This window comes from Bos indicus, chromosome X (genome assembly GCF_029378745.1).
Source record: "Bos indicus isolate NIAB-ARS_2022 breed Sahiwal x Tharparkar chromosome X, NIAB-ARS_B.indTharparkar_mat_pri_1.0, whole genome shotgun sequence".
Classification (NCBI taxonomy): domain Eukaryota; kingdom Metazoa; phylum Chordata; class Mammalia; order Artiodactyla; family Bovidae; genus Bos; species Bos indicus.
The window spans coordinates 145058332-145068657 of record NC_091789.1 but is presented as its reverse complement, the minus strand read 5'-3'; the positions used below and the strand labels follow the sequence as shown (position 1 = coordinate 145068657).

The 10326-nt window shown below is 51.9% G+C and overlaps 1 protein-coding gene across 1 annotated transcript in view; it reads left to right on the top strand.

The window, feature by feature from the left end:
* Nucleotides 1–431: 431 nt before the first annotated feature.
* Nucleotides 432–10326, top strand: part of SHROOM2 (shroom family member 2) — a 141533-nt gene continuing 131638 nt past the window's right edge. Inside the window, exon 1 of the mRNA XM_070784573.1 lies at nt 432–813. Within this exon, the coding sequence (XP_070640674.1) occupies nt 649–813 (165 nt within the window). The 5' untranslated portion in view covers nt 432–648. The remainder of the gene's footprint in view (nt 814–10326) is intronic.

Genomic DNA, 10326 nt, shown 5'->3' with positions numbered 1-10326 from the left:
GGCACGCGCGGCGCCAGACACCGGTTTCTGCGCCCGCGGGGCTAGCTCTCTCCCCGGCGCCCGCAGCACGACGAGAGTCCCACTTCTCGCGCGCGCGGCGCGAGCCCCCTGTTCTTTCGCGCATAGCGCGAGCCAAACCTCGTCTCATGCGCCCCGCCCCCTGCCCCCGAGCGTGCGCCGGGCCCCGCGGCTCCCCGCCCGCTCCCCTCGGGCCCGCCCCCTCCCCGCGGCTCCCCGCCCCCTCCCCGCGGCTCCCCGCCCCCTCCCCGCCAGCCCGCCCCCTCCCCACATTTCCCCGCCCCCTGCCCGCGGCTCCGCCCCCTCCTCGCATCTCCCCGCCTCTCCCCCGCTGTTCCGCTCCCTCCCTGCCGGCCCGCCCCCTCCCCGCGGCTCCCTGACCCCTCCCTGCGGGCCCGCCCCCTCCGGGACCGCCTTCCCCAGTGCGCAGCGCCGCGAGTCCTCCGTACTCCCTCGCGCCCCGGGTCGGCACTTTCCTTGCAAGTTGCAGCGCAAGTTTGTCCGCGGCCGGCGACAGGGGCGCCGAGAGCCTCCCTCGCTCTCGGCCGGCTGGGCTTCTCCAGAGCGTATGGGCACGGGTCAGGCGGCCCCGGGGGCCTGAGCGGCCGTGCCGCCTCTGCGCCCCGCGACATGGAGGGCGCCGAGCCCCGCGCGCGGCCGGAGCGACTGGCGGAGGCCGAGGCACGGACGGCCGATGGCGGGCGCCTGGTGGAGGTGCAGCTGAGCGGTGGCGCCCCTTGGGGCTTCACCTTGAAGGGCGGCCGCGAGCACGGCGAGCCGCTGGTCATCACCAAGGTGAGGCGGGGCGCGGGACTTGCATGGTGACAGCCCGGAGGTGGCCTCGGGGGGCGGGGGATTCGTCGAGGTCAGGAGCGCCGGGCGAGGGGGGGGTTTCGGGTGGCGCCCGGGGCCCGGGACTCGCGTTTGCCTGGGTCCCCTTAGAGAACGTGGGGCGCTGGGACCCGCCTTAGGTGTCTGGTCCGGGCGCCACCTGGGCCGCCCTGCTTTCTTTCCCAGCTCTTTTTGGCTCCCGGCGCCGCCGATAGTTCCATTGGCTCCTGTTTCGGATCTCTCCCCTCCCCCTCTTGGAAGGGGCCCGGCCCTCCGCTGTCACTCCCGGCCTTGGTAGTGGCGGCCTGTACCTGTGGGCCAGCCCAGTGGTCTGGGGGGAACGTTCCCACGTGCGCCGGGTGGACAGAGCCTGCTCCTCCTGTGTTAGCCTGTTTGGATGCTTGTTTCTGCACCCCGACTTGGACCCGCACCCCTTATCTCTAGGATGTGTGGGCGAGCAGCTGCCGGCAGGCCAGCTTCTCCATTCCCAAAAGCCCATCAATATTTACTGACGTTTGGCTTCCAGCCCTAGATCCGCGGCGCCCTGGATACTTGCAAAAAAAAACCTGAAAGTTTTCAGAGTCCTTTATAAAAGTGGGATTTGAGAATAAGTTGCTAGTGTGTGTGTCCATGGGGTCGCAAAGAGTCGGACACGACTGAGCGACTGAACTGTGTGTGTGTGTGTGTGTGTGTGTAGGGTTTACTTTAGAACTTTGACTTTTTTTGCCTCGAAATCGAAAACCCATATTGAGACTCAGCAGCCGAGCCTGTATAAACCCGTAAAAACACAAAACCAGTCCTTTGGTTTTCCCCTGGTTAAAACTGTCTGTTGGTCAGTTTCTCTTGGAAGGTCTGGGCCGCGCCATTCCTGGGGACAAAGTTCTCTTTAAAATGCAAAAAAAAATTCTTGGCTCGCAGAAGGGTTTGAAGGTGACTTACTGTTTTTTTCTCTGCTTTCCTGCTTCACCGCGGCTGGAAGCACTGAACTGACTTCTAACCTGCCCCACCGGATTGCATTTAGGAGATGGTGTGGCTTTGTTACCTAGATAACAAATGAGAGACCGGACTAATCTTTTTATTTTCTCTCATGTTTTTATGGTTATAAACTAGAGACTCTGAGGGTAAACGTGCACTGAATTTTTGTTGAACTGGGGGTTGAGGCTGTCTTTGTTGTTGTAAATTTCACCCAGGTGCAACCTATTAATGCATTGAATTCTTTGAAAAGTGGGAGGCAGCTTAGTGGGCAGACCTTGTGCAGATCTGGTGCTCCCTGCATACCTTACAGCATAGTAGCTTGAGCTTTTTAAATAATGAGTTTTACCAGACATTTTGGATGGTAAAGGTTAAAAAGATACCAGGTGAATCCCCCAAGCCTTTAGAACTTTAGGTGTTTCTTTTAAAAAAGAGCACACGCAGATCCAATTCAAGCTGTCTTCCTCGGATCTGTCGTTAGAGCAGATCGAATAAGTGGTACAATATTGTTTAAGATAGCGTCTTGCTTTGGGGGCTTCCACTGGGTAAGAAAACTGGCCTAAAAATTCAGTTGTTTTACCGGAAGCTGGGGAAAAGGATTTTGGAGTACCTCCCCCTTTCTCTGTACCCCAAGTCGTAACACCCCCACCCCCGAGTTCTTAGTGGCGTTACATCTTCCTGTGCAAGAGGGCCCCCCTCTACAAACCGAAGGAGCAGTGCGGTAGAGCCTGTGGACACAAACCAGGGCCTGTGCAGACCACTGGGGGCTGTTGGCTCCGGATTTAGCCTCTGATGGGCTCTCCCGGTAGTTGCTACGGTTTGGGTGTGTGTTGCTCGGTGTGTCTTGGGTGTATGTGTGTGTGTCTATGTCGTGTGTGTGTGTGTCTTGGGTGTGTGTGTGTCTGTGTGGCTAGACTGGTAGCGGTGTACACACTCTGTGTGTGTGTGTCTCTTTGTTGCTAGACTGGTAGCATTGTACACACTCTGCGTGTGTATGTGTGTGACTCTGTGTCGCTAGACTGGTAGCAGTGTACACACTGTGTGTGTGTGTGTGTATCTGTGTGTGGCTAGACTGGTAGCAGTGTACACACTCTGCATGTGTATGTGTTCCTGTGTGTGTGTCTTTGTGTGGCTAGACTGGTGGCAGTGTATGCACTCTGCCTTTCCAGATCGTGCTTCAGGGTTTTGCAGAAATAAAGCTGCTTGTGATTTTAACCTGACATGCTCCTATGTCCCTCCCTTAAACTGCTGCTTGGTTTTTATAGGTGTTATACTGTGACTGGAGATAATGTGGTTTCTTTGCTTAGGATGGAGAGGATTCAGGACAGTTTGGATGCCCGTGCTAAATTTCCACGCACACTTGTGTATATACATGCACATGAGCACGCTGTCACACGCGCATGTGTATTTCTTAACCACATGCTGTATTGTGTGGTATTGGCAGTGTTTCACCTGCTTGCATTTTCTCCTGGATTAAGTCATCAGTGATGTTTGCTCATGATCCAACAGCTGGTTGTTAACAACTAAAGTAATTAACTGTCACTTTATTAAAAGACGCTTACTCCTTGGAAGGAAAGTTATGACCAACCTAGATAGCATATTGAAAAGCAGAGACATTACTTTGCCAACAAAGGTCCGTCTAGTCAAGGCTATGGTTTTTCCAGTAGTCATGTATGGATGTGAGAGTTGGACTGTGAAGAAAGCTGAGCGCCAAAGAATTGATGCTTTTGAAATGTGGTGTTGGAGAAGACTCTTGAGAGTCCCTTGGACTGCAAGGAGGTTTAATCAGTCCATCCTAAAGGAGATCAGCCCTGGGTGTTCTTTGGAAGGAATGATGCTAAAGCTGAAACTCCAGTACTTTGGCCACCTCATGTGAAGAGTTGACTCATTGGAAAAGACTCTGATGCTGGGAGGGATTGGGGACGGCAGAGGATATGATGGCTGGATGGCATCACCGACTCGATGGACGTGAGTCTGAGAGAACTCCGGGAGTTGGTGATGGACAGGGAGGCCTGGCATGCTGCGATTCATGGGGTCGCAAAGAGTCGGACACGACTGAGCGACTTAACTGAACTTATTAGGAAAGGATGGAGAAAAGTGTGCCCATTATAATGTCTTAAAAAATGAAAGTAGATTGTTGTGATGGAGACTGGAGAAACGTGTTTCACCACCAGAATTTGGATTAATCCAAGCTTTGAATCTTTTCTTTCCCAGTAGCTACTGAAACATCTCTGCTGCTGCTGCTAAGTCACTTCAGTCGTGTCCGACTCTGTGTGACCCCATAGATGGCAGCCCACCAGGCTCCCCCGTCCCTGGGATTCTCCAGGCAAGAACACTGGAGTGGGTTGCCATTTCCTTCTCCAATGCATGAAAGTGAAAAGTGAAAGTAAAGTCGCTCAGTCATGTCTGACTCTTAGCGACCCCATTGACTGCAGCCTACCAGGCTCCTCTATCCATGGGATTTTCCAGGCAAGAGTACTGGAGTGGGGTGCCATTGCCTTCTCCGGAAACATCTCTAGGTCTCATTAAATAATGGGTCTTCTAATACTTTTTTTTTTTTTTTTTTGCATTTAAGAAATGCTGAAATTACATGGTTACATATTTAGAGCGCTGGGGTATTTTACAGCTCATTTCTAACAGAATCTGACTTGGAAGAAGCCTGATCCCGTGTAAGATGTATGATGACGAGTGTCTTGGTTGAAAGCCTCCTGGGAGTGTACAACTCCGAGCTGGAGGTGATACCAAGAACAAGGCCGGCTCAGTCCCTGATTTCCTGATGGAGTTTTATTAGCCCATTTTATAGATGGAACAGCCCTGAGGTCCCATCTTGAGAAGGGCCCTGAGGGTCAGATCTTGACCCTGCATATCTCTGCTGCTTCTCCAGTTGGAGACATGGGTTCGATCCCTGGGTGGGGAAGATCTCCCTGGAGAAGGAAATGGCAACCCACTCCAGGATTCTTGCCGGGAGAATTCCACGGACAGAGGAGCCTATCGCGGCTACAGTCCACGGGGTCGCAAAGAGTCAGACATGACTGAGAAATGAAATTAACATCACCACCACCACCACCACCACCACCACCACGAGGGCTTTTCAGCCTTGGCACTTCTGATGTTCTGGGCTGGATCCTTTTTTGCTGAGTGGGGTGTGGGGGGCGTCCTTTCCTGTGTATTGTAGGGTGTCTAGCAGTAACTCTAGCCTGTACCCACTGGCAATGTAACCCCCTCTCCCATGTGTGACAACCGAAAGTGTCTTGTACTGTCATGTGCCCCCTGGCACAAAATCGCCCTCTCTAGGGCATTGCAGACAGAAATGGCAACCAACTCCAGTGTTCTTGCCTGGCGAGTTCCAGGGACGGGGGAGCCTGGTTGGCTTCTGTCTATGGGGTTGCACAGAGCCCACGACTCTATGGGGTTCTGTCTATGGGGTTGCACAGAGACACGACTGAAGCAACTTAGCAGCAGCAGCAGCAGCAGCAGATGAACTGTACGCCACTTTTGCTTTGAAAGGATTTTAGCTTGGAAAGCTGTGCTTTATTCTTCTTTTTGAAGGTGCTTGGGAGGCCCCTGGCCTGGCCAACCTGGGTGGGGAAGGCTGTTTTTTTCCTCGGTGCTGGCCCTGATAATAGGCTTTATTTACATAGTAAAACTCAAACAAATACTTGCTTCATCTGCATTTTTTGTAGCTGGAAAAAAGGAAATGGGAGCAGGAACTCCGGAGAGCTGAGTTTTATGGGCGAGCTGAGTTTTATGGGCGCTGGGCGGGGGCTGCTCCCTGAGGAACTGCCTTTTCTCTGGATCGGAGTCAAGGTTAAAGGGACCCTGACTCCCCCGGAGTGGCATTGTTGGAATCTCAAGTGCATACGTGGTGAGTTAAGTGAAAGTCGCTCGGTCGTGTCTGACTCTTTGTGACTGGACTAAACAGTCCACGGGATTCTCCAGGCCAGAATACTGGGGTGGGTTAGCCGTTCCCTTCTCCAGGGGATCCTCCCAACCCAGGGATCGAACCCAGGTCTCCCGCATTGCGGGCGGATTCTTTACCAGCTGAGCCACATAGAGTCAGTCCCCCAGAAAAGCAGCCAGCATGATTTGTAACCGTTCAGTACCTTGACACTGACTTGTAAGCTTGAGGTTTACCAGGTCTGGAAAAAAAACACAAAAGGCCGTTTTTTTGTGTGTGTGCAGCAGAAATAACATTCCTGCCCTAAGGAACTCCAGAGACCTTGACGTGTCTGCGTCTCTGAGGCTCTGCTCTGATGCGGGCCCTCTCAGGAGCGTTGTCAGTAGGTTGAGCGCTGCAGTTGGTGGGCGTTCCTCTCTCCATTAGGTCAGCAAGTGGAAGACTTGGGTGCGGCGGGGCGGTGGGGGGAGGTTGGGGGAGGGCCTGACTTCTGAAATGTCTGCGGAGGGGCTCGGATTCCAGAAGGGCCACCCGGGGGATTCACTGGGCAGCCCGAAGCGCGCCAGCTGGGTGTCAGCGGGCCCCCTGCGGCCTCAGGAATGTTTGTGAACCTCGGGAAGGAATGAAGCCTTGCTTCTCCTTCTCATCGCGTCTTAGATTCCCCTCCTTCCCCTTTTCCCTCCAACCGAGAACGCCGGAGCCTTTCCGTGAGCGCCCCCAGAAGAAAGACAGTCATCCGGGCCTTCCCCGGTCCCAGGGGCGGCTCCTTTGGGACCTTGATGAGTTTCAGGTTGCCTCTTGGGGACCAGGACCTCCTGGGGAGGTGCGGGGGCAGGGAGTTGGCCAGTGTGCCCCCTTTCCCGGGTCTCCAGACCCTTAAACCCCTCGCTGGATGCAAGGCTATGTCTTTAAATGTCCTTCCTGGTTTGCAAGCCGAAGGCAGGCTGATGGGGGGAGAATCAGGACACACACTGGGGGGTCGGAGGGGGTGTGATTGGCCCACACACCCAGGTGAGTGATGTCCCAGTTCAGAGGTCCTCCTGATAGTGAAGGTTCAGAGCCATCGGCGGGTCGCCTTGTGTCTGAAAGGGGCTGCGTTTTTTATGGGTTGTGCTGAGTCATGCTGATCGGTGACCGGGTGACCCCTGGGCAGGACAAGCTGTTGTCACTGATGCCCCCATATTTGCCCCCGCCAAGAGCCAAGCTCTTTGGCAATGACCGTTGAAGGTTTTGAAAACAGGGCATCTGTAGACGTGAGCTGTGAATTTTTTTTTTCATTAAAAAAAATTTATTTTAATTGGAGGCTAATTACTATGTTGTGGTGGTTTTTGAAACATGTATATTAGCATATGTGAAACAGATGACTAGTCCAAGTTTGGTGCGTGAAACAGGGCACGCAAAGCTGGTGCGCTGGGACAACCCAGAGGGATGGGATGGGGAGGGAGGTGGAAGGGGGGATTCAGGATGGGGGACACATGTACACCCATGGCTGATTCATTCATGTCAGTGAGCTGTAAATTTTGGTTTAGTCACAAGTCCTATCTGACTGTTTTCAGCCCCATGTACCACCAGGCTCCTCTGTCCGTGGGATTCTGCAGGCAAGAATCCTGGAGTGGGTTGCCATTTCCTCCTCCAGGGGATGTTCCTGACCCTTGGGATCGAACTTGCAGCTTCTGCATTGGCAGGCGAGAAATTCTTTACCGCTGAGCCCACCTGGGAAGCCCCGAGCTATGGATTGGGAGCTGATTTATCTCAGCCTCTCTGCATTTTGCTTGATGTCTGTGTTGAAGCAGAATCCCACAGCCCATATCCCAGGGCTCCATAGACAGAAAAGGTGGGTGGATGAGGGCTGGACACCCCCACCTTAGCTAGCTCGGGTACTGTGGTAGCCAGGGCAACTCCTGGGCAAGGTGAGGTCCTGGCCGCTTTGAGGCCAGCTGCAGTTTGTGTCTGTTCAGAGAAGAGTGGAGTTCCAAAGACACGTTTGTATTAAAAATTCACAGTGTGGTTTAAAAAAAAAGGGGGGGTGAGGTCTCCCCCCACTCCCGTGCTGAAATACCTTTGCAGTTGGTAGACCTGCCTGCCAACTGGCCTTCAGGTGTGTCTTTCTCCGCCTGTGCCAGCCTCTGCCTCTCTGGGTCCTGCAAGTTCTCACCTCTGATCCTCATGACGTGTTTTCCATGTGGGGATGGGAAGTTGGGCAAAAAAACGGAGCTTTGAGGTGCAGAGGGTGGAGGCGGAGGGTGTGTGTGTTCTTCCTCTCCTAGAAATTAACTCAGCTTGTTATGTGTTAGTCACTCAGTATGTCCGACTCTTTACGGCCCCATGGACTGTAGCCCGCCAGGCTCCTCTGTCCGTGGGATTCTCCAGGCAAGAATATTGGGGTGGGTTGCCCATTTGCGTTGCCAGGGGATCTTCCTGACCCAAGGATCGAACCTACATCTCTTAAGTCTCCTGTATTGGTGGTCGGGTCCTTTAACATACTAGCACCAGCTCGGAATTCCCAACTCATCTTGACTCACTCATAAACCCAGAGGCTTCTAAGCATGAAAAGCTGTAAACTTGAGGTTTGCATCACGCTTCCCCACCGGGAAGGATTTTGCCCTTCCTGTTCCAGTTATGAGTAGTTTGGAACATGTCCTAACGTTCACCCTTCAAAAAAAGAAAAACGATTTTGCCCTAGAGCTAAATGTAGAAAGGAGAAGGAGAATGAAAGACTCATAAAAAAATTAGTGGTTCTCACCTTGTCCTAATGAGCTGGAATTTCTTCACTCACCTTTCTATTTCGCGGCCGAAGAAACTGGGCTCCCAGCTTGGAGACGGCTGGTTTTTCTATTTGGTGAAAGCGTTTTGGAGCGGTCCTCTTGCCAAAGTTGTTTTGTGTCAGCGTGCAAATAAACCTGGGTCTGTGGATTTCTTTGGGGCCCTGGGGAGCTTTGCTCCTTGTACACTGGGCACAGTGTAAACAGCCAGCGAGATTATTTCAGGATTTGAAGGCTGAACAGACTTTATTCAGTCTCATTACCTCTTTTACTTTTCACACACCGCAGTCAGGCCATCCTTTGAGGAGACATTTCTGCAAGCCGAGCTCTCCCACGCTGAACCTTCCACCCACACGAAGGACTTTGAAAGCGCTCAGGGTTGCCTGGTTCTTTTTTGTTTTTTTTTTTTTTTTAAAAAAAACTTGCCAGTGTCCCGGAGAGGGAGGGTGTAACTTGTGGAACAATTGTTTTCCTGTTACCTGGGTGGATCGGATATCTGCATGGCTCTGTGATACACAGAGCCTCTTGCATTGACCAGTAGGGATGTTAATTAAGGCCCCTCTTTGGGAGAACTTGTCTAAGTACAAGCACAGTAGGTTATCACTGAAAAAATAATTGGACTCATTTGATGAGGGTGAAAGATGAGAGTGAGAAAGCTGGCTTAACACTCAACGTTCAGAAAAACTAAGATCATGGCAACTGGTCCCATCAGTTTATGGCAAGTAGATGGGGGAAAAAGTGGAAACGGTGGCAGATTTTATTTTCTTGGGCTCCCAAATGACTGCGGACAGTGACTGCAGCCATGAAGTTGAAAGACGCTTACTCCTTGGAAGGAAAGCTATGACAAACCTAGACAGTGTATTAAAAAGCAAAGGCACTTCCCTGGTGGCCCAGTGGCTAAGACTCTGCAGTCCCAATGCAGGGGGCCTGGGTTCGATCCCTGGTCGGGGAACTGGCTTCTACATGCCATGACTAAGACCTGGCACAGCCAAATAAATAAATAAATCTCATTTAAAAAGCAGAGATATCACTTTGCCGTCAAAGGTCCGTATAGTCAAAGCTATGGTTTTTCCAGTAGTCATGTATGGACATAAGAGTTGGACCATAAAGAAGGCTTGATCGCTGAAGAATTGATGCTTTAAAACTGTGATGCTGGTGAAGACTCTTGAGAGTCCGTGGGACAGCAAGGAGATCAAACCAGTTCATCCTAAAGGAAATCAGCCCTGAATATTCATTGGAAGGATTGATGTTGAAGCTGAAGCTCCAGTCCTTTGGCCACCTGATGCGAAGAGCTGACTCAGTGGAAAAGACCCTGATGCTGGGAAAGGTTGAAGGCAGGAGGAGAAGGGGGCGATTGAGGATGAGACAGATAACATCATCGACACAATGGACATGAGTTTGAGCAAACTCTGGGAGCTGATGAAGGACAGGGTAGCCTGGCGTGCTATAGTCCAAGGGGTCACAAAGAGTTGGACACGACTTACTGAACAACAAACAACTTTATTTCAGGTTTGAATAAATCAGACTGTTGTGAAAAACCAGGATATTCTGAATTGCACAGTCACAGTTTAAAAAAAATGTGGGCTTTTTTTTTTTTTTTAAATCTCCTGGCTATAAAGTTGGAGGCAGTATCTACTGCCTTGGTTGGGTGAATTGGAAAGAGTTGGGGTAGCTTCTAAAGTGACCAAGACTTTCAGATCAAAGGCGAATTGTGAAGGTCAAAGAGAACCCAGGCAGGGTAGATTACAGCCAGGGCTCTAAAGGCAACATTTTTACTTCTTCAGGAAGGAAAGGGCCGCAGTTGTTAGTGTATCTTTTTTGAGTTTTGTTTTTATTTTTTATCAA